The 24,361-nt window shown below is 39.0% G+C and overlaps 1 protein-coding gene across 4 annotated transcripts in view; it reads left to right on the top strand.

The window, feature by feature from the left end:
• Positions 1-24,361, top strand: part of ctnnd2a (catenin (cadherin-associated protein), delta 2a) — a gene marked incomplete at both ends in the record, with an annotated part of 230,044 nt that overhangs the window by 88,137 nt on the left and 117,546 nt on the right. For all 4 annotated transcript variants that reach the window (XM_079259472.1, XM_079259473.1, XM_079259474.1 and 1 more), the window contains 8 exons: positions 4,499-4,533; positions 5,178-5,282; positions 9,475-9,647; positions 14,216-14,270; positions 14,450-14,666; positions 14,980-15,097; positions 15,991-16,123; positions 20,353-20,526. In XM_079259472.1, coding sequence (XP_079115598.1) covers positions 4,499-4,533; positions 5,178-5,282; positions 9,475-9,647; positions 14,216-14,270; positions 14,450-14,666; positions 14,980-15,097; positions 15,991-16,123; positions 20,353-20,526 — 1,010 coding nt within the window. The remainder of the gene's footprint in view (positions 1-4,498; positions 4,534-5,177; positions 5,283-9,474; positions 9,648-14,215; positions 14,271-14,449; positions 14,667-14,979; positions 15,098-15,990; positions 16,124-20,352; positions 20,527-24,361) is intronic.

Here is a 24,361-nt window from a genome sequence, read left to right on the forward strand (position 1 = left end):
AAAAAGGCATCAACTATTATGAATTTAGCTAATTACGTTGAGCATCTGAAAGTTTATCGTTTCCATTTATCTATTTTCTATACACACTTATTCCAATTCAGGAATCCAGGAGAGCCAGCACTTACTAGGGGAAGAGACAGGGTACAGCTGGGACGGATTACCAGTCCATCACAGGGCCAATTTATAGAAAAAAAAAAATCAACCAACCAGTCACACCAGTAACTGTGCCAGTTATCCAACTTTTGGCTACTGAGAAGAAGCCAGAGTTCCCAGACAGAAATCCACGCATACACAAGGAGAACATGCAAACTTCACACAGAAAGGTCCGGCACATGCAAATAAACATTGTATTTTGTGTTCAGATTATAGGTATAATTGTTCAAGCTAAATGGAGTCTGCTTGAGTGTGTGCGTGTGCATATCTCCTGAATCGGTAGAGGAAGTCTGTTGCTCCAAGTTGTGCGGTGGTTTAGAATAGTGGAGCGAATTTCTAATGTCTCATGAATACTTGCTTGCTGTTAAGAGTGAGCCGCTGCCTTGCGGGGTGTGCTGTTGTGCCACTGCAGCCAAGGGTGTGTAGTGTTGTGGAATAATGCTGCACTTATTAAATCTCCCTCCTGTGAATCAGATCTAGGAGTATCTCCTGCAGAGTTTTCTTTCAGTCTCTCCCCCAATTCTCTGTTTCTTTAACCAATGAAACTTGAACAAAGAGTTACAGTTTGTCCCAGATGCATAAGAGCACAGCTGATAATCAGCATCCTGAAAGGGTGTGTTTCAAGAAGAAACTTAGTGTTTAGACTTTGGATTTTTTAAAAATGTATTTTTTGAGTCCATCAGTACTCAGTCAGCACACATGAGATGATGCAAATATCGTCATTTCAAACTCATTGCTTTAAAGTCTGGCAAAATATATATTGCTGCTGTTAATCTAGGGTTTATTATGCAACATACTGCAGATTTTCTACTGCTTGGTATGAAAATTTTCAGTTTAATAGTAGCAGTGCTTTTAAAATCATGTCTCCCAGGTTACTAAAGACTTTAAAGAGCAAAGATGTGCAAAGGATTTCCAATTTTCAACAAATGTGAAAGAATCACTGAAAGATTTCATAACAAATCCTATTTAAAGTTAGCTTGGATGGGGTTTGCTTACTTGTTGCTTTGTTGTGCATGATATGATTAAATTGTTTAAAGAAATGTGGAGGAATTCAATGCTTTAGGGGCAAGGTTACAAACAAAATCAGGATACCTGTTACTGCTGGTCCCTGATCTCACTACGTTTTGCACCATCGATCCTTAATAGCTGGTTGAACCACTTTGGGCAAGAAATCCTAATGATTTGTTCAGTCATTCTTTACTGTCTAAGGTAACATTTTTTATTCAGTGCACACGCATCTGTTTAGTCCGTCTTTCTGTGTCTTTGGTGACACAGAAACTACATGATCCCCTTCTCTTTACATGCACAGACACACCAAATCAATAGTCATGGAAGCAAAGCGTGTGGAATTACACTGCTGCTATAAGCACTATAATAAAAAAAATAAAAAATACAGTAAAGCCATTTAAATGCTTTAGGAAACATTTTTTGGAGAAAGCATTAAGTGAAAAACGTTGCAACATTAGGCTGACCATTCCTGTTGCAGGCAGAGAGAAAGATGAGCCAAACAAGCTTTTTAACCCCCTACAAATAATTGGAAAGCAAACATGGTAAAATCCACTTAAACGCACTTTCTAAAGTTATCTAAAGTGCGCGTTTCTTTCCGTGAGGGAAAGGGTTATAGTTTCTTCTGCATGTTTGTTCTTCCCAGGGGCAGGGAATTGGTGTATTTTCTCCCTAAATGAAAATACAGAAAAATAAAAATACGGGACGACATCGGGAAACGGAGAAAAATACGGTATTGTCCAGGCCAAAACAGGATACTTTACAGTTATGCCCTGCACGTTTTAAGCATGTTCCTCCAACAAAACACTTAATCTGACTTAATCTGATTTAACAAGTCAGATTACCAAACTTTCTCATCAAGTTCTTCCCAGCCTGTTAACGACCACCTTTATTTCATTCAGGTGTGTTGAATTAGGGTTACCTGTAACACATGCAGGGCATGGGGTCTAGAGGACCTAGACAGGGAAACACTGATCTAAAATGAGTTTAGCTGCCTGGCAGCTGATGAGGGTTGGTATGAATGAGAGGGCATATCAAGGCGTTCTTTTCCTACTGTAATGATCTTTAATGTAAATATAACCATAAAAAGATATCAATATAGCCTCATAAAGCTTTGGTGCAGAAACAAATATTAAATGGTGATCAGTGTAGAGATCAATCAATGTTGGGGATGTTGCAATGGTATTTTTGGCTTACTTTTCTGCTTTTCCTCAAAGAACTATTGAAGTTTTTAAGCGTTGTATTCACAGCAACTCTGACATTTGGATTTCTAGGTCATTATAGTTTAGTTTTACAAAAAAAAAAAAAAAAGTTTAGTCTTCTGTGTGCATTTCCCTTCTTCCCAAATAAAAACTGGGATGGGCACCAGATCCCCATTAAGCCAGGATGGGATGAAGCAGGGCTTAAAAAGACATGATAGATGGATCGTTAATAGATGAATGGTCCAACTTCCAAAGTTGACAAACTACGCCCAATATTTGTGTTTGTTGGTGGTTTGTCTTTTACTCATAAGTAACAAGCCTTGAATGCACCTCTCAATCACTGTAGACAATAAACACCGTCTGAATTCTCCGTCCATTAAGCCAAAGGTTGACATTCAAACCTCCGTTAGTTACAGTTTTGCAAGGTTGAATAGCAAACAGTATAAAAGGGGAGAAATGCAGACAAACCAACTATCCCAGACAGACTAATGGTGTAGATGAAGTCGGATGAAAGAATCTATATGTATTAGTTAGTCTGTCCATGTCTGCATTGATTACTCAGCAGGCGGCTCAATACTCGTCTCTTGCTTTCTCTTTCTGCCTGTCTGTTTCCCTCTGCCTCGCTTGGTCTTTTTCTCACTCTTCAGCTCCCCATCAATCAGTAATCAATTGACAGCCATCTAGAGAATGTGTGCGTGTGTGTTTCACATGATTGTACAAGTGTTTTGTATATGTGTATAGCACAATCTGTTTTAAACTAAGAGGGCTGTTAGGTGATTGCAGGGAAAACTGTCAGTTTTCTGGGCTGGTCATAAAGTGAGATTACATTTTTATTTAATTAGTTGTACTTTTAATTGTTTTATTTACATTTAAATACAAGCTCTTTTCTAATTTGATGCAACAACAACATATTGGTGTCTTCTATTAACTCTGGTTGCACCAATGTGTTGAGACTTGAGGGAATTGTAATTGTAAATAAACTGTCATTGTCATTTTAAAACTTTGGTTGCAATAGATAAACTTTAATATGATCATTTTATCTTTTTATCTTTATCGGGTCTGTTTACTTCAAAAGTTCAGTGAAAGTTTTCATCCTTTGTACATATGGATACAGATGTGTGTTGCCTATCAGGCCAGACCTTCACCTTTTTTTCTCTCGCTTGTTCGTTTCATAATGTACCAAATTAGGTGACTTCAGGCAGAATGTGGTCAGGTATTGTCTTAATGAAACACATCTTCAGAAAGATGTTTGACTGCACGTTTAGCTCATAAACCTGTAAGCATTAATAGTATTTTACTGAAATGAAAGAAATCCCTGCCTTTTGCTCTCATGTTGTCACAGAATCTGGCATTTAAACTTTCAGCTGGTAACAAACGGGATGGTTCTCTTCTGCCTGAAGAACTCAGACAAATTTTGAAAATGAAATTGATCCCTCAGAGCATATTATAGTTTTTCACCTCATACTACTCCTTGTCGAGTGAGCTTAGACCCAGAAGAGGTGGCGGCATTTAAAGGTTTGTCACCGTGGAGGTTTAACTTGGATTTGTGGCCACGGTGATGATGGTGTTCTCTAATGGTTTTCAGGAGTTTCTCAGAGCTCAATCATACATTTTTTTGCCTCAGAAACGGATGTCTTAACAAGACACTGCTGAATAAAGGCTCAAAGATCAGAGCCATTTGATAATGCATTTAAATCTATTCCCTGTATGAAGAGAGAATTCTTCTTTTTTTCTTTTAATACTCTGTCCTGTCGGGACAGAGTATTCTTTGTGTTGCTGGTATTACGTTCAGAAATAGGATGTGTCAAAAAAAAGACTGGTAACATTTCTTACAAGATTCTCCTCTTTCTGATTTGTCATTTTAATTTACTCAACACAAAACACCATTTTATAAACTAAGTTAAGTGGATGTTAAACAGGATGAATGTACATTTGGAGCACTGTGTGAGACCTGTTTACTTTTATTAGTGCAAACCTAAATGCCATGTTGTTTAACTGCTCCCGATTATTCCTAATTCCTTTTGAAAGTTTTATTGTAATATACCTTTTATTCACAAGTGCTTATTGTCTAAGCTCATTTATGGTTTATTGTTGCTCTTTGTACTCTTCCTTTTATTAACCACATCCTTCTCTTGCAGTTCGACAGATGAGCAGTTTCGCTGGAACTCCCAAGGTAAGATTCACCATAAAGGTGTGCACTCTGTAACACATAAATGCACCTCACTCAGACACTCATACCAAGCTGCTGCTCCCCACTTGGCCCTTTTACTTCTTCTGTACTTTTAATGTTTTTTTTTCCTTTATTTAAATAAGGAATCTTTAGGATTTTAGGCTGAATGTGAATGTGTTGACAGCTACAAGGCTTAGATTGGATTCTTGCAAGAAATGTCAAGATGAAGGATCTTATTTTAATCATAATTTAGCAGGCATTTGGAATTTATGCCAGTGGACCAGTGATGCCTGGGCAGTGGCACTGACCTTCACATTTGATGGAATAAAAGATGATTGCAGCGTCAAAGAGTTACAGACGCACTCAAGAGCTTTGTCACTTTATCTGCAAAACAACAAGTACATATTCTTTGCATGTTTTTGTCATTCATCTGCTTCTTGCATACATGTCTTACTTTTTCACCACATCACAATCTCCTACATCTCATAAGGAAGTTATATTGTGTAAGACTTCACAGACTATTACAGCAGAAGATTGAGTTTAGAGTCCGGAAAGATTCGAGTCATCACTCCCTTTCACTTCTTTATTTTCCTGTTTCTTCCCATCTTTGTATCTAACTGTGTTTCATATTCTCTCCTCTTCCACAGCAGATGGACAAAAGGATATTGAAGATGAGCTGACCACAGGTCTGGAGTTAGTGGATTCCTGCATTCGCTCCCTGCAGGAATCTGGAATTCTTGACAGCGGAGACCGTAAGTACACCGATAAGCATCAATATGTATGTTCTTGGAGAATTTTTGATTTTACTGCAACATATCTGCATGAAAGTTCCCATCGTTAGAGATCTTAAACGGTTTCTTTTTTTCTTTTCTAAGCTGCTCATGTAACTTGGAACAAAATGACCATCCAAAAGAATTTCACAAAAGTGCAGTGTACTATTTATATATATATATTTCCTTAACCTTAGCAGACATATTTTGCTCTCCTAAATGAAATAATCTTGATTAGATTCTGGAACTCTAACTTTAAGTAATCAATGGGCATTGCTTCATTCAAATCAGACCTGAAAAGATAATTCAGAGAAATTTTGTTCCAGATAAGGCAGTAGTATAACTTTCTTTAAAATCAAGAACTTTTAAGCCTAAATTTACTGCTAGATGTCTTCTTTTTCTTAGACAGACACAAAAATATTTATTGTCAACACACCAACATTCAAGGAAATGTAGCTCCTAGAGTTTCTGAGTAACTTTTCTATAATGTGGCTTTGACTGAAAAACATATTTAAACAGTGACTGAGAGGCAGCTTGTGTGCTGCACAGGGTCTTGCTAAATGTGCTTGGCATTCTCCATTCAGGTCAGTGGTTTTGGAACACTGCATTCCCATTTCACTTATTGTCTGCTGACCTTTTTGATGGTTGATATTGCTGTAATGGATGACATTTTAAGAACTCATACAATGTGTGATGCTCTGCACATGTCTATGTGAGCATTTACACATTACATGATAAGCTTGCAATGTCTTGTACTCTTACTTGCACATATTAATGCATCATGTGTGCACACAAACAGACTTTGTATGATAGCCAAACAAAAAAAACAGCCAGAGTGCATAAGTCATTAAGAAGTTTTTAGACTTTTTACCTCCATTTGCTGTAGCTGCTTTAGCTTGACAGGATAAATACAGGCTGCACAGTTGAAAGACATGTCTTCTAAAGATTTGCATCTTTTTTTGCAGAAAGTTTGTGTCTTTGTTGATCATAGAAGGCACACAGATTGGACTTTTACCACTTGTTGTTACCCCCAGCTGCTTTTCTGTTTTTGTAAAACTTATAGAAAAATACAGAAAAAAAATCTTTTTCTTGTGTGTTTGCATGATCGTGTGTGTGATAAGTGTAGCATATCTCAATTCATCCCTACACAGGCCACATGTTTTCAATGTTCCCATGCCACCACACACACCTGAATCACATTAATGAGTCATTGTGCTAAACTCCTTCAGTTTTTGAGTAGTTTTCTTTGAGTCAGCTGCGTTTGAGCAGGGAAATCGTGAAAACCTGTAGTATTGTGGTCCTCATAAGACCAAATTGAGGAACCCTGGTTTAGAAGCAGTCCTAATAGCCAGGCAGCGAACAAAATAAGTGACAAGCAGGTTTCTTCAGAGGTAAGTTGCATAGAGTAAGGTATCTTTTGCTTTGAACTGACAGAGTAATGACTGATGTGATAATGCAGAAAGCTTCAACACATAAATTCTGAGAAGTATATTGTGAAATGGGATGTACATGTCAAGGCAATTGCTATTATAACTGCAACCTTCATGCAGTGCAAGACCTTTTCTTGTATATGTCAAGAATGCGTGCATGCTTACTAATCCTCATGCAAGTCCTGTTTTGAAACGGTCTGTTTTTATTTATCCTTTTTTTCATCAGATAATGTCAAAAATAAACAAATGCACTTACACATAAGAAGTATACACAGATCGAGTGCTTACATTTTATGCACAAATGTACTGGTTTGCTTCAAGGTTGCAAACCCATCTTTGCTCCTCCAATAGTGATCACTGCCTGAACAAGGTGTGTGTATGATCTAACAGAATTCTGTTGTAACATCTCATTTGGTCTAATTTAGAAGGGCTGTGTTAAACACTCCCTTGTACAATTAGAACCTTGTATATCAGTGAAACGTGGTTATAGTAATGTTATGGTTATGGTTATGGAAATTCTGCATCCAGTACAGTTGTGGAAGCCTCCTAGGTGATCAGATCATGTGATCAAACTCACCAAAATCCAAGAGGTATAGACATTTGAGAGAAAATATCCAAAACTTACCTAAGTAGATCTACCAATCGCCAATTGCCAGTACTCTGCAAATACAAAAATGCAATCCCTGAACATTTACCTTGATGAATAAGGGATTCCATCCATCCATCCATCTTGTGCCGCTTATCTGGGGTCGGATCGTGGGGGCAGCAACCTAAGCAGGGAAGCCCAGACTTCCCTCTCCCTAGCCACATTTTCCAACCCTGCGGGGGGGATCCCAAAGCGTTCCCAGGCCAGCTGAGAGATATAATCCCTCCAGCGTGTCCTGGGTCTTCCCCGGGGTCTCCTCCCAAAGGGACGTAGCCGGAACACCTCACCAGGGAGGCGTCCAGGAGGCATCCTGACCAGATGCCCGAGCCACCTCAACTGGTTCCTCTCGATGCGAAGGAGCAGCGGCTCTACTCTGAGCCCCTCCCGGATGACCAAGCTCCTCACCCTATCTCTAAGGGAGAGCCCGGCCACCCTGCGGAGGGAACGCATTTCAGCCACCTGTATACGAGATCTTGTTCTTTCAGTCTCGACCCACAGCTCATGACCATAGGCGTCTGCAGTAATGCCGACTCTGCGCCGGTCTGTCGTGGTGAAGAAAGAGCTGAACCAGAAGGCGAAGCTCTCGATTTACCAGTCGATCTACGTTTCTACCCTCACCTATGGTCATGAATAAGGAATTGGGTATAAGACTGATACATTTTTATGCAGAAATAAACAATTCTAACCTGTCACATCATTACATTGTTGCCTCATCACAATTGTTTTTTATTATTTTGCATAATTTTTTACATCAATTTTCCTGCAAATGTCAGTTTTTATTGCTAATTTCATATTTGCCATCTTAAATGGCATATTTTATTCAGAGGCACTTCATTTTCCACTGCTCCATCCTAGTTACTTTTCTATCCAGTTCAAACAAGCTCAAACTTCACAAAAACCCGTTTAAAGACAGAAACCATCACACTGTTTTATATCATACAACACACTAACACCAAGTCTGAGTGATGAGTTTGGGAGCTCCTCCTCTGTCCGCGTAACACAAAGTGCTGGTTAATAATTCATAAAAAGCAAAGGATGTATCAAGATGAAAAAAGAAGTCTTTTGTGATGACAAGAGGCTGAGAAGTTGATCCAGGCTCACATGGAAAAAAAAGAGACTGGGGGTAGAGAGGAGGAATGGTGGAGAGCAAGAAGAGATACAAGAGACCATAAAAAATTACAATTGTTTTTTTTTTTTTTTCCTGTATTTGAGTGGAAAGGAGGTCAACCAGATAGTGAGCACAAAGGAAGAAACTTTGTTTTGGTGATAGTTAGTTTTAGTGATAGTGATAGTTTTGCATATTTCAATTTTTATTCTTCAAACAAAATAAAATATTTCTAATAACTAAAAAATAAACACAAAAAGATAATTCCCATTAATTAAAAAAAAATTAACTATGATGTTTTTCCTTGTCCGTATAAGTTTAAGTGATCAGTTCAGAAATAAGAAATTTGTGGGGTTTTTTTTCTTTTGGTTTATAACAAAGCAGCAACCACTTTATATTATAACAACTAAATCTGTGTATTTTTAAATTATACTTATTATTGACTTTGGCAGATATGGTTTGTATTTGACTCTACATTAAAATGTTTAATTATTTGGTTATTTAATCCCATGGAAGGGAAAGTTGCCCATTAATGAAGCTAAATGTGATAACTTGATTGTATCGGCCCCAAGTAGTCAAACTGAGCAAACAGAATAAGGTACAAATGACCATGTTTGGGACTTAAATTTTCAGCGCGTCTACCCACAACTTTTCTCTTCTGAGTCCTCTTCCTCTCATCCTCTACATCTCCCTGCTCGTTGTCCTCCTCCTATTCTCTGTGTTCCTCTGTTTCTTCCTTCCCCTGCTAATAAATTATGCATGCCATCTCCAACGCACAGAGTGCTGCACTGCTGCACTATCTGCTCTAAATTGCTGCTCTCTCTCTTCCCCATTTCACTCTTTGCCTCTCAATCTCTCCCCTTCAAACCCCCTCTCTCTCTCCTTTTCTCCCTCTCTCCCACTCCTAATCTCTCACTCTTTCTCTCTCACACACAAACTCAACTCAACCTCCTTCCCACCCAAACCATACACCACTCCTGTCTCAATTGGTAGGACCGGCTCTTCTTTCCCAGAGTTCCTTGCAGCTCAACTCCACCCCGGAGGCTTCGCTCCAGTACTCTGCCAGCTACCATAGCAACCAGACCCTCGCCCTTAGCGACAGCATCTCTGCAGCAACTCCTCAGCGCAGCGGGCAGGTTGGAGGAGCCGTGCACAGCTACAATCAGGTAAGAAATGCTGCTGCACAAAGACGGTGATGAAGATGCAAATGGTGATTTAGAAAAAAGAAAAAAAAATCAGGTGAAATTATTCACTGCAGCCATTTTATGTAAACTTAACAGTGTACTAAGAACTTTCAGCATGTGCAGCAAGCAGGTGAATAGAAAATATTAGTAACTGGATTTAAATGTCTTTGCATGGGAAGATACATCTCCTAAAATTGGCTCTTCAGCCTGTTTGTGTTCTTCTGGTCTAAACTTCTGGAGAATCCTGCTGTGTGGATGTGTGGTGTGCATGATGGTTTTTGGGTTTCTTGTTGCTCCATTTGTTTTCTCACAGACTGAGCAAACATTGTTCTTTTATTTAGCAAACTGACTTTTTTATACACTGTTTGGCAGCGCACTCCTCCAGCTGCACGCAACTCTGACTCTGTGCTCTCTCTGCCTTTGTTTGACATCATAGTTGCTGAGTCTATTTGATCACCGTCTAAGTACATATTTATACACACCCCCATATTATTAGTCCTGCTACAGTCCAGTCACGACAACTGGCTTTTTAAGAAATCCACTGCATTTTGTCTCCATTTTAATGAGGTGAAAAACAGAGACAGATTAATTAAAACTGTGAAGAGGAAGACGGGTGATCAGATGCTCATCAACTAAGATTTGGTGGGAAAAAAAAAAAGACTAAGAGAGAGCTCAGCAAGTGACTTGTTTTTAAGAGCTGGAGAAATAAACCTGGTGTGTTGCAAAAGAGAAAACCCACCAAATTACTTTACAGCCTACAGCAGCCAATTATTTCTAATTTTCATGTCCCCCCAACATATCAGCGGTAATACCCATACTGCAGACACACATGAACTTACAGACACCCACGCACCCACCTAATCAGAGAGCAGCTGCAGTGCTTCATTAAAAATATTTCCAGTGTCTGGAACAAATGTTGCATTTGGGATAGATGACGATGAATTAAAAGTTACAGCAAATATTATAGATCAATAATTATGAACCAAGTATTATGATTTTCTTTTTTGCATCCTTACAAATCCTGGTGTGCTCTTCCTGTTTGATTGTTTTTAAGTGAATCAATATTTTCACATCAGTTTGTTTGTGCTTGCCTACATGCATGGGAAAAAGAATGGAAAAATAGTGATTAACTTGCTTTTTAAGTGTATTTTTTTAATACGCTTGTCAATTAAATAGAAGTGTAGTTTGAGGTGGTTTAAGATCACATTCAGATGTTTCCCTTTGTAGAATAAGAGCTGCAAGGAAATTATTAATTGAATGTACAGATAAGAGGAATGTTCACTTTTTTTTCTGCAGTGTTTGTGTCATTCTTTGCCACTTCTGATCTACCATCCCTGTCCTCTCTGCTCACCATCTCTTCCATGGGAGTGTGTTTGTGTGTGTGTGTGTGCGCATTCTACTCTGATGTTTTTGGCTTGTCAGTGTAATGGGGCTACTGCTGTCAGCAGGGTTTGTTGCTCATGAATAGCTTTATGCATGCCAGCACTGAGAGACAGACAAGTCTAACTTGCATGTATGTGCTGTACATGCATTGTTGGTGTCCTGGCAGGCTTGTGCACCTGCTTGTGTACAGGAAGAACTGTTTTTGCATACACTGTTCCAACTGCATGCGTGTGCATGGATGCATTTATTTAAACTTTGTACAAATGACTGTTTTAAGAGCTGGGAGACAGAAGGCAAAAGGTCTGGTATGTTGGTGCTCTTTTGTAGGATATTTATAACCCTGAGAGGCCATGCTTTAATAATGCATGGATACATGGCACCTCAAAGATCCCAGTGTTTTACTGGAGGAGAAAAGAAGAAGCACTGCAGGATGATATACAGTGCTGGGGAAAGCGCTCTCCCTCTGAGTGTGTCGGGCTTAATTACCACTGCCAACAATTCATCTTTCACTCATTAGACATTTATACGTCAGTTTACTTATATATCCACTCACCTATTAGTTCTGAGTCCATGTGTCACTATGCTTCTTGATCAAGGTTGCAGTTTTAGGCAGTTTAAACACAAACATTACAAAAATCATTAACAGGAATCTTCATTTAATTGGCTTCACATCTCCCAGTTTGTTGACTCACTTAGGAGAGTTATGAAGCTGCTTTTACGCTTCTCTGGATATGAATTCACATCCTCTTTGAGATTTTTTTTTCTGGCTCTTTGACACATCTGGCAAACCCTTTCCAGTAACTATACAATACAAATTTGAGCTACAAAAGCCTTCAGTCAAATGGCTGATGCTACTGGATCGCATTCATTCCTTTTCCATCACTCAAGACTTAAGTGCTTGTGTTAGATTAAAGTGTAACTATTATGTGCATTTCAGGCTAATTTATTTTTATTTCTGAGACCAGAGGGGCTGGGATTGGTTGAGTTATTGTCACAAATCGCTTTATTTACTTCAGACCGACCCTCTCCGTAGGCTGTCAGATCAGCCTGTGGGCAAAACGAGTGGATTTAGACTCTTCCGCATTAAGCCCCGCCTCCTGCCACTGGACTACATCAGGAGCACGCACAGCAACTGCTTTCTCCACTGCCACTCTGCCGTCACTGTAACATCTCATAAACAGAAGGATTAGGCTAATATGAACTCAATAAAAAAAAAAAAAAAAAAAACACAATGTCAACACATAGCATACAGCCCTACATGTTGGAACCTGAATCAGACCCTGAAAACAAAGTGGAAAACAGCAACCCACAGCAACGAATGCAGCAGGATGTCTCTCTTTGGTAAACTCACCAGCCATCGTTGGAAATAACTTTATCTGACATTTTCCACCCGCCTGATGTATTTGTACTTGCCCTTGTTAACCAGTAGAAGGTAACCAATCACCGAACCTTATCCCCCGGGATGTCACAAAGATTTCCAAGTAGAAAAAAACTCTCTAAAACGACGTGTTTTTCGTTGCCATGGAAACCGAACGGAGAGCGTGCTGGAACTCAAACTCAAGCTCAAACATGCGTTTAGGTGATAAAAAACAGCGCCGTTCACATGTCTGAGGAGGATTCAACACTGTAGAAAGCTCAGAATACTTAAAATACCATAATAGCACCCCTTTAAAGAGTTGACATGTAAATGATGACTTCTTGACTGAAGTTTTTGAAGTTTGAAATATACCTATTGAAATTATTCACATGTAGACAACTTGAAATGAAAATTTGCAATTTTACAAGATTGCATAGGTGAAAAAAAATGTGCACAATCAGTACAATAGTATTTAAAAGCGGTTTAAAGGTTGCAATCTTCACAGCTTCGGCCAGTTTTCCTGTTTTCCACTTCTTATGTGCCCTTACTGCTTGTTTGCTTAAACTTAAACCTTTTTAGAACTACTGGTTATTTTGTCCTCTAAAGACACATTCTGACTCATCGCAGGAAATGTAACCAGAGGCATCCATTGGAAACATAATGGGAGCCTGTTTATCTATGCATGCTTCTATATTTATCTCAGGTAGATCTGCTGAGCAGGCATGCTTTTTTTTTTCTACCAAAGGGTGTCTGCACAATGGAACAGCTGCAGATATGAACACCTGGAAGCAGTTACAAACGTGGCTTTGTAACAAACCAGAGTGTTTGCATATATGTGATTATATTGGTTTATTATCAGAGCTGCATGTTATTTCCTGTCATGTTTGTTTGCAAAAATTTAAACACACAGTCATTTGTGTATTGCATAGAATAAGCTATAATAGGCAGACAGACTTCAGAAAGGAAATGTGTTTCTCTGAATGTCTGAGTTTACCTGGAAACTGTATACAGCAATGTATGCAAGGTGACTTTGTAAGAGTGTGTGTGTGTGTGTGTGTGTGTGTGTGTGTGTGTGTGCATAATGTTACATTATACTGAATGGTGTATGTATCATCAACTGCAAACTATAGGAGACTCAGTAGCTTGCATATGTTCCCCCGTACTGTTTCTGGTGGGGAAAAAGGGGCATTTATTTTGACCAGTATGTGATTTATTGTAGGAGGGCTTCACTCTCCCCTGCTGACTTGTACTGATAACTTTTAATTCTTACGGAGTTTGCTGCAGTCAGCAGCAAGTAGTGTTAGAGTTAAAAACTGCACCTCTTTTCATTGTCTCTTTAGCTCAAATTTGGCTATATTTAGGACAAGACTACAGTCTCACAAGGTGGAGGTTTTGATTATTTCCTCCCGATAAAAGAAATTTCTCCAACTTCACAAAAGAATATTGGGTGATAAATATTAAGAGATGATAGATATTAAGATTTTAATATTCTATAAGCTCCATCTTTGAGTAGCTGGTTAAACAAAAGCTTTAGAAAAACATATTTCAGTCAGATCAGATAGTTTAGTGTCCGTCTTCTATGAGTCTGTGTGAATTACTCGTCTGTAGAGTTTTCATTACTAGCTTCTTAAGGTTGATTTAAGACTAAATTCACTTCTGATCGACACTAGTCTTTCATCTTTATTTTGACATACATCTTTTCTTTCCCAACTTGTACTTCCTCAACCAATTACTGGGTCTACTGATGTATTTTTCCGTTTTTTGGCTGCTCTTGTCTTCATGTGCTTGGTGTTCGCTTTCTTCTCCCTAGGTGACATCGAGTCGTGCCGCCCAGCAGCAACAATCACAATCTGGGGCAGGGTCAGGTGAGCCAGACCTTCTGTCTCTCTTCCTTTTCTTATCTATTTGTCTTCCTGTTGTGGCGTTATTCTTTCTTATGTATTTATATATGACAAAGTATAACCGAACAGCATGACTGACACAGAGCAAAGACATTAGCAAACAACCCCATCTCTTTTTTTTTTTTTTTTTTAATTTTATTTAGGCATCTACTACTCCAGCTCCACCTTACCCGCCCAACGTGTCAGTTCCCCTCTGTCTGGAGGAGGAGGCTCAGGGTCTGGCTCCCCCAGTAAACACCAACGCTTGGGATCAGCCTCAGACACACCAGGGTATTCTACCACTCAACGCCTGCCTTCATCTTCCTCCTCCTCCTCTCCCAGCAAACAGTCTCCTGCAAACCGGCTTGCAAAATCATACAGGTAGAAACCACTAATATTAGATTTGATATATTGATGTTGATGCTGATATACAATACGATGGGTTTAACAGATAAATAAACAGTGTAAAATAAATAAATAAGAGGCTACAGGAGAAAGTAAAAAAAACAAAAAAAAACCCAAAACAAAACAGGATAGGAAGCAACAGATAGCTTGACTCTGCCAGTTTTTTGTCTTCTAATCTGTTCCTACATATACTAAACAAAATATGCAAATGTGTATTACGAGTGACACAAGAGGCTTGTGAAGCTTTTAGAGATAAAATTAAATGTTGGTCCCTTTTTTTTGTCTTCAGTACTACAGTTGCTGTGACAACAGGAGGAGGGGGTGGGTCTCCCCTAAGGGTGGCATCTCCACCCAACTCAACGGCAACAGGAGGAGGGGCCAGTTCATCATCGTCCCCTCTTCACCAGGTACAACTTGATTTCTTCTTCACGCAGATTATACTCCGCAGGACGCTTCGCAAGAAGGTTTTGTTTCCCTGGTTTTGTCAATAAATTTTCTGATCACATAAAGGACTTAAGCATTACTCAGCAACAAAATAAAACTGCTCACAATGAGAAGATGTCACCAGTTAAGATTTTGATATCACGATGTAGGTTGGAGTGGATTATTTCTTTATTAGAACTGACTTCCTGCCTTATGTGATTTTCTCAGTGTAAGGTGTAGAAAAAGACTGATCCATTGTGATAGAAAATCCATCCATGTCTGTTTTAGGTCTTCAAATAAGCAGCATTTTGAAGTGATTGAATGATTGGAATAAAAAAAGAAAATCCAAACATTGATAATTGAACATTATTATGGATCAAATTCATGACTCGATGCAATCACTTGGTTTCTGTTATAGGATATGTATGAATTGGCTCGAAATGATGTGTATGTTGATTCGTGTATGTAAAGTGCCCTGTGACAACATTGTTGTGAAGTGGCGCTATACAAATAAAGTTGAATTGAATTGAATATTTTGTAAACTTTGCTTGTTGGGTGAATTTGCTGAATGATTCTATGATGTTTCTCTGAAAGTACTGTGAAAACTTGTTTTCAGAAATTCAGATTATTTTCTATTTTCACTCTAGAAATGTTATAATTGAGATATTTACGAGAAAAACTATTTTAAAAAGAATATTGTAAATGCAATGGAAATGGAGAAAACCTATAAATCTGGAATGCCCAAGTTAGCACAGAAGCTAAACGCACAACTCAGCGTAATCAAACTAAAGGACCAGTGTGTAAACTTAATCATGTTCAGTGTGTGAGTCCATTTGGAGTCTTCAGCATTTCCAACCAGAATGTCTTGTTTTTGCAGATGAGTTCAGGCATAGGGAGCTATGCCACTCTGTCTCCCAAACGACTGGCAGCTCACCACGCCTCTGACCAGTACAAGATCTCCCACGAGCTCTACGCTACAGCAACATTGCAGAGGCCTGGAAGTCTTGCAGGTGGGACTTAACACACTGCTTAAACTTGGTGTTGTTGCTTCTTCTGTGCAGTTAAATTTTTTTTTCCTATTATTCATGGGTGTATATTTTAGGAATGTCTACATTAGTGGGCAGATTTGCTGTTGTTTTCGCTCTCAGCTCTGTTTTTGTGTCACTTTGTTACTGTCAGTATTCACTAATGAGGTGCAGTGTTCGCAGGTGAAAGGTGTAGACAGTGTGTCTTGCCCTGTTGCATATTTATTTATGGAAGCTTTCCGGTGCATAACATTTAGGAAGAATAGTTTTTAAATGAACTCAGCATATCTACTGAGCAAGGTTTATATTACAGTTCATTACAGTTCCCATCTTGCTATTAAATGTGGGAATGGCAGGTGTGAAGCAACACAGATGGGAAAAGAGGGTGTGTAAAGGAATTCTAGAAGATGATGTTATTAACAGTGACTGGCAAATCATGTTATTCTGAATTAACTGAAAGAAATCTAAGATATCCTGGAAACTCGGGTTCCGTATTTCTGTTGTGGCGCCGTAATGAGAATAAAAGCCGAGACTTGTTTTTGAGCTGGACTGTCCCCGACTGTACAGGAATGGAATTTTACCAAGTGGTGCAGATGCCATGATGACGCAGAATTGTATTAGCAACTTTTCATTTTCTGAAAAATACAATTTCATAATGTCATGCTAACCTGTAACCATGAACTGAATCAAATTTATGCTTCAACAAGCACTCTTCTCTGACGTTTACCATGCATTTACTGATTATCGCTTCATCACTCAGCTCAGCATATGTCCAGATTGAAAAGTGACATATGCAAACACTTTGTCAAAGAAGACATTTCAAAGGGATTTTTAGTTCTTTTTGTTATTGTTTAAGCCAGCGAGTGTATCTTTAATAAGTTGACTTGCGTGTTATCAGCTACATGAGTATATGGCCTGTTTTAAAGCAACAAGCTGTTTGGCTTGCTGGTAATTTACAAGCTCCAGATTATCAGCAGGCCTGTTTATGTGCGACTCTGCTAATTGTGCTCTGCTTTTGCTTAACTGCTTTGGTCATTTCTTTTTTCTTTTCTTTTTTTTTTTTAAATGAGCTGTGCCTGTGTTTGTAGATAAGCCCAGTTTTAGGATAACACCAGCACACACTGCCATCAATGCTGTTTCTAAATTGCGCCTTGGTGCTAATTTGCTCAGTTTAGAAAATCTGCCTTTAAATCAGTATAAACATCTCTAAGGCTGCAATTTATGTATCCTGTTTTCAAACAAGAGCCATGTATAATGTCCAGGAATTGGATGAATAAGAATGAGTGATCTGAAGGGTGAAAGCACTCAGGCAAAAAACTGCATTTACAGCTCGGTGGCTTTCTCTTTGGGCTTTTAAGTATTGAACCGGCTGAATGTCAGCATCAAGTCAACAAGTTATCGGTCAGCAGTGGTGTGCTGAAGAAAATCTTAATTGAGGTTTTCTTCTTATTATTATCACTGTTTACTCATCATTGTTTAAGGTTTGTGAGACTGTAGAATAGTGCTTTGTCTTCCTCTTGATGTGAGCTATCTGTAGGAAGAAGCTCCAGGCACTGAATGCACCACATGGGTAGCTGCGTTATTGTATCATTTACATAAGACTGAATGTTTTTATTTTAGTTTTCTTTTTGGTTTTGATTTTCTTTATGCAACAGAAATGAAGGTCTGGAGTAATGTTTTTCATTGATTTAAACCTGGAGCTAAATTGATGGAGACTATAATACCTTTTCCCATTATTGGGATTTTGAAGCAGATTTAGTCTCTTAAATACAAAATTGGAGTAAAAAAAAAACCAAAAGAGCATGAAACCATCTCAAAGGAAAACATATGACACTGTGTCCCTCTAATTAGCACAAAGAAGCCACCATTGTCTGATTCTGCTTTCATGTACTTGAACTATCATCGTATGAGCGATTATATCGGGGCAGTTTAAAGTAATCCAAGACTGGAAATGCAGGACAATATTTACTTTGCATTCTCAATATTTCCAAAATCCTACTTGTCAAAACTTTCTGCTACGAGGGGATTGTTAACTTCCAGCAAGTTCCGTCTTTCTGGAAAAATCCCACTGAAGTTCATCTGACAAGTATGTTTTGAGAGGCACTCAGCTTTACAGCGTCCGCTCCACAGTGAAGTTAGGCTGCATAAAAACAGAAATTACCTCTTTACAAAAAACGATTCTCTGTACTTTTTGCACAAAGAGCCCTAGACACATTGGTTATAAATATGACCGTAGTTACATCACTGCAGTATGAACCTGAAGGAAGTGAATGGCTGTGATAATTTACCAATTACAGGTAATTGCAGGTTATCAGTAAATAATTTGAGTAAATCTGTGACATTTGCTGGTCAGCCTCAAAGCCTTGCACACTGCACTGGATAGTTTATAATTCACTGACTGTGGGTTGTAGTTTTCTTTCTTTCACATAAACAGAGCTGTGAGGCATGAAGGGAGCGCAGCTGGTTTTTGTATGGTGTTATCCTTTTTAAATATTTTACTGAGTGAAACGTTCTGGGAGGGAATCTTTTTTTTTTTTTTCTTCTCTCTCTGGATCATTTCATCTTCCCTTTTTTAAGTTCCCTTCCCCTTTTGAAAGAAGGAGGTCAGTGCTTCCACAAGCGGGCCCTTGTGAGACAAAAAAAAAAAAAAGAATGAATAACGAAATAAAACCAACTCACCAAGACTTCAAAGATGAAAGGCATGGGAGGGTGTTAGAAGAGCTGGGATGAGTCATGCCATTAATGGGTGTGTCCATGACTCTAATTAGCACTCTTTCATGCATATTCTGACCATCTCTGACTCTTTCCTGCTTCTTTTTAATCTGCCTCTAAATTCATTTCATTTCTTCTAAGGTTAGTGGAGGCAATAATGTTCGGACCTTCTCTCATCATCTCCAGCAAGCCATTTTTCCTCGCTCTGTCTTTGACTTCCTGGTTGGGATCCCTGTCTGCTTACATCTGGCTGCTAATATGATGGATGCAGTGTTAACGTTTTGTTGTCTTTTCAAGTTTGCACGCTCTTCAGTTCACTGTGCTGTTACATAAAACCAAGCAGCTATGTTGTTTCCTTAACCTAAAAGAGGCATCAAGGAGAAAAAAATTGAATGGTTTATTTGCCTTAGTGTAGTCCAGAATGCGCTCACGGGCTTTTGTTCGTATTCTAGGCAGCCTGTGCCATTTTACTACAGAGTCAGTTCAGAGAAAAAGATTTAGGATAATCCCCTCTGCATATCTCTGTTTGATAGTTCATAGTGATTCATCTTTACAATACTCTCATTGGGCTGTCTGGCTTTTGGACAGCTAAGGCAAAAAGACAGTGCAGCAGCATCTGCAACAATAGAACGGCTGCATGATATTATATATATACTTTATCCTACTGTGATGGTAGTGTGCCTCCTGCGCATTGATTCCTGAGATGATTTGACAGGTTGAGTGGTTTAGACTGTGTTAAGTTGATGGTGTCTTTACACGGAGGTTTGGATCTTGGAGTACTGGCCCTTCATCCCTCTGCAGTCTTTGACACACAATTTGCAGTCCACTGAGATCTAATTTGATATGATAAGACATTCGTTCCACTGGTTCATCTCTGTTTCTCTCTGTCATTCATTGCTTTCTAATTCTGCAAATATACATTCATGTGTATGTGTTCTTGCTTTATCTTCTACCAGTGAAGCCCCTCGGACTTGTCTGTATATTCCCCGAGTGACCCCCCCCCCCCTTTTCTACCCTTTCCTGATTTTAATTTTTGTCTTCTCAGAGGGAGGCCCCTGCCTTACATTTGTTCTGCTGTGTTGTGAACAAATGCCTGCTGTCAATTTTTCCCTAACCCCATGTCGGTGGGATTCCTGCCAAAGCAGGGGGACACTGCATCTCATTATTTTACAGCTGACGAATAGCAATGTGTTCCATGGAGATTAAAAAAGGAGAAAACAGAGGCATGATTCTCTTTGTTTTCTGTCTCTCTCAATCTCTGTGTCTTCTTTACTGTCACATTTGCTGCTGCATGTCTCTGTTTCTATTCATTTGTTTCATGTGCTTTTTATTTAGTCCAGCTCTGACTCTGTTCTCCAACTGCACACACACACACACACACACACACACACACACACACACACACACACACACACACACACACACACACACACACACACACACACACACACACCACATCTTCCTTAGCTTTTTTTTTCCCCTCTTTTTATTTTTTTTCCCAGGTTCTCGTGGCTCCTACAGTAGTCAGCACAGTCAAGAGCCCCTTCGACCTTTGGGGTCCCCAGAGCGCCACATAGATCCCATCTATGAGGAGCGTGTCTACCACAACAAGGGCCCCATGAGGAGCCTTAGTCAGAGCCAGGGACCAGACACGGGCCCCTATCGCAACAACACAGGTAAAATACTCTTTGGAAATCAGATAAAAGGAATGAGGTTTCATTTTAGGATGTAAAAGATGCGAGTATGAGGCTTAATTTTCCTGCTTCCAGAGGAATGTACTGTTGGTTAACAATCTTTCTTTATGCAAACAAAAATGGAGCTGAAATTAAAGCTGGGGTAGGTAATGCTGGGGAGCTAGCAAGATTTGGAAGTGGCGCTCTGTCTTGGCTCCTCCCCCTCAGGTTTTGCTTCTTGTGTGATCCAAGGCTTTTTTTTATTTACAGCATTTTCCACCAACGATTTTCTTGTTCTTGGCTGTTTAGCAGGAGGAGACAAATAAACCGAGCCGGGTCGGGGAAATCCTTCCTGCATTTTCTCAACCATGTTCGCCTTCCGAGGTTTTTTTCACTACTTTGTATTTTCATCCTAACACGCTATTTATATGCAGGGTGCGTCTATCAGGTATGCGCTGTGGGAGGGGGAGGAAACTAGCCAGGAGAGGAAGCTTACGAAATATAAGAAATTAACAACTTAGATTCAGCACAAACATTTGGATTGGTCAGGGTTTTTACAGATTTACAGTAAACTGAGGGGCCTAACTATATTACTTATTGTTCATAATTACAAAATGTATAGACTACATTAGGACAAGGAACCACTTCACCCAGAGTAAAATAAAAAATAAAAAGCAGGACCTACCCCAGCTTTAACATGGTTGAGAAGACCCAGTTGTGTTTCTAACCCAAACAGCCTAATTTCATTTTGTTCAACACATTTTGAATCTGCTTTGGCAGTTTTGTCATGACCACTGGCCTTGGATCTACTGAACATGTTTGTTTTGATTAGGTGTAAAAGTTACGCTGGTTCGTTTCAGACACTGATTCTGGGGAATGCCTTGTGTTGCCTTCAGTGACTTGTGATGCTAACCCTATAAACAGATGTTTATGACGAAACCAGACTGACAACAGTCTGCTGTATTGGCTTAAAAGACACTTAACTTCATCTTATTCCACATTTCATCTTATTTATTGTATTATTCTGTTCTATTCTATTCTATTCTATTCTTCAGTCATTTAGCAGACACTTTTAGCCAAAGCAACTTACATATGAGTGAGAACAACACAAGCACAAAATCAAACAGTAGAGGACATTGTAGGAAGGTGCTGGTGGTCTGTCCGGTTGGACGCAGTTCTTTCCATGAAGTGCTACAGGCTTCTTTTTTTTTTTTTTTTTTTGGTTTACTCCTTTCCTACCCCATAATATCACCTATGTTATAATACAATGAATTAATACCATATGAAAATAGTCTGTTTACCATTTCATCTTAGCTGACACTACACTGCACGGTGGCATAATGGTTTGAAAGTTGCTGGTTCAAGCCTCGGCTACGGGGAGGGTTGAACGCTGAAGTTTGCATGTTCTCCTCGTGTATATGTGGGTTCTCTCTAGGTACTCAAGCTTCTCCCACCGTCCAAAGCCATGCATGTTAGGCTAATTGGCTTTAGGACTGAATGTGAGTGTCAATGGTAGTTTGTCTCTGTGTTGTCCTCTGATATTGGCAATCTGTCCAGGGTTTACCCTGTCTCATGCCCAGTAATTGCTGGGATAGGCTCCAGCTTCCCATGACCCCGGACTAAGCTGTTAAGAAAATGAAAGGATGGAAGGATGGATGGATGGATGGATAACACTGCTCATGTTCTTTGGGCAATTCATGCAACAAAGTATGAAGCAGAACATCACTGGGAGTGAAATTCCAAAATTGAACATTGAAAGTTTCTTTTTGTTGTTTTAAATATGGTTTTCTGCTGAGCATTTCCTCCCATTTTGTATGATCTGCAGCAAACACTGGAGCTGGGACAAGAAAAGGAATAAACACTATTTAAAATACAATTAACAAACCTTTTGTTATATAGAAATGCAAATTCCACGTGCATTTTATTTATTCATCCTTACAGCGAAAAAGCTCCCTCTGCAACTCTATTGTTGCCAACAGTGTATTTTATTAATAGAGACTCAATGAGCTTATCTCAATGTGGGTTTAGGTACGCCATGTTAATCCCATTATGGTATCATACTCATATAAAAACACCCAAGTTGGTCACGCCACATTCGCAGCTTCCTCTATATCATTAACCAGCCTAGACTTAATGGCTATCATTAGCATTTGGGTCAAAATCATTGAAGTAAATATGCTACCCTACACCAGTGTTTGAGTTGATCGGTTTGACTCACTTAAAGGGAGTGTGATATTTGCCTTTAAGCTCACACCACATAGCTTTCGAATCACATCTGAGTTAGGTCATTGGTCTTGCTTGTAGTCTTGTGGGCTGTTGCTTTAAGTAATGTCTGTAAATTTCAAACTGTTCAGCGATTGCATTTTCTTTGCAGGCAGGAATTAATTAAATAACTGGGCTCTAGATGTGCATAAGGAGAATCCAGTATTATCTATAATTTATTGCAGCTTGTATTTGCAGTTTCAATAGACTGCAGTTGGAAAACTCACAACATTTTGCACTGCAGCTACAAAAATCTATAGACTGCAGATTAGACTGTGTGCATTTAATTGCAACAATACACTTCCACTATGATAGTGTTTAAATTGATTGCCTCGTGTTGTTGAAACTAAATTCCCTCTCGGAGTGTATAAGCTTGAGCTTTGTTCATGCTATATGTGGTTTTTGCTTTGTTGTGCAGTGGGAAATCAACTGACCAGAAGCAAACAGCACCTTGGACTCTCTGTGCCACTAATTTGGTCTCAAAGCAGTATGTTTAAAAGTCATGTGAATAGAATGTGCAGTGAATAAAATGGTTGTCTAATAAGGATTCATAATGCACTGAGTGATTGCACATAATGAACTGATAAGGGCTGTGCTGACATAGTGAGCGGTAAGTCATTAATTATGTCATAGTGCCTTTTCTTGGCAATGGCAAGCTCACATTATTGGTTCATTAAGCTGGCATGGATCAATGTAATTAATGCTATAAGTCATTCCTTTGCTGAAAAGAGAAAGGAGACGTTTGTGTGGGTATTACACATCAAAAATACCCAAGCTGTAGTCAGTGTGTCTTTATGTGGTGCACAGTATCGGACTAATTTAAGACCAGTTTAAACTAGGTAGTGAAATGAAGCTTGCAGTCTTAATTTAGAGCACAGGCTGAACACTTAACTATGATTAGCTTGGTGATACGAGAGGCACTTCATTGTACCTTCCCTTTTATGTTTTTTCATTGTCACTGTTTGCTGGTCCATTTTAGAGAGATTGCAGTCACCATGACATCCTTCATTGGTGTTGAGATTGCTGAGAGTTGTTCGTTCTTGTCATTGTTCATTTAAAAAAAAAAAACACATACATAGTAAAGAATTCAAATTGGCTGGCCAATATCCTGCCACAATTATGCAATAACCCTAACCCATAAAAACTTTCCTGTAGCCTCTTAAACTTGGACAATAAGTGTTTTCAATGAAAGACATTGTATATAGTGATAAAGATAAGAAACCAACATGAGTTAGTTTAGCTGAAAAGGTTAAAAGATGGTTATCATGCCTCCGAACCATCACTTTTCAGTGCACTAGAAACAGATCTCCAGCTATCATAATAATGATGCATTTTATTTAAAAGCGCCTTTCAAGTCCCTCAAGGACACTGTACAATAAAAAAACAGGCATTAAAACAACAATAAGAATAAAATGCAACATAAAACCACGCAGACCTCCACCAAGCTGCGATGTCTATACAGTTACTCCTCTGCAGTGGGAACTATAAGTAACTAACAACCAGTTAGAACTTGTAATGATTCATGCATATTATGATCCAACCCCCCTTTTTGTTGGTGTTTTTTAGATAGTAAAAC

The sequence above is a fragment of the Telmatherina bonti genome (assembly GCF_933228915.1).
Source record: "Telmatherina bonti genome assembly, chromosome: 20".
Lineage (NCBI taxonomy): Eukaryota > Metazoa > Chordata > Actinopteri > Atheriniformes > Telmatherinidae > Telmatherina > Telmatherina bonti.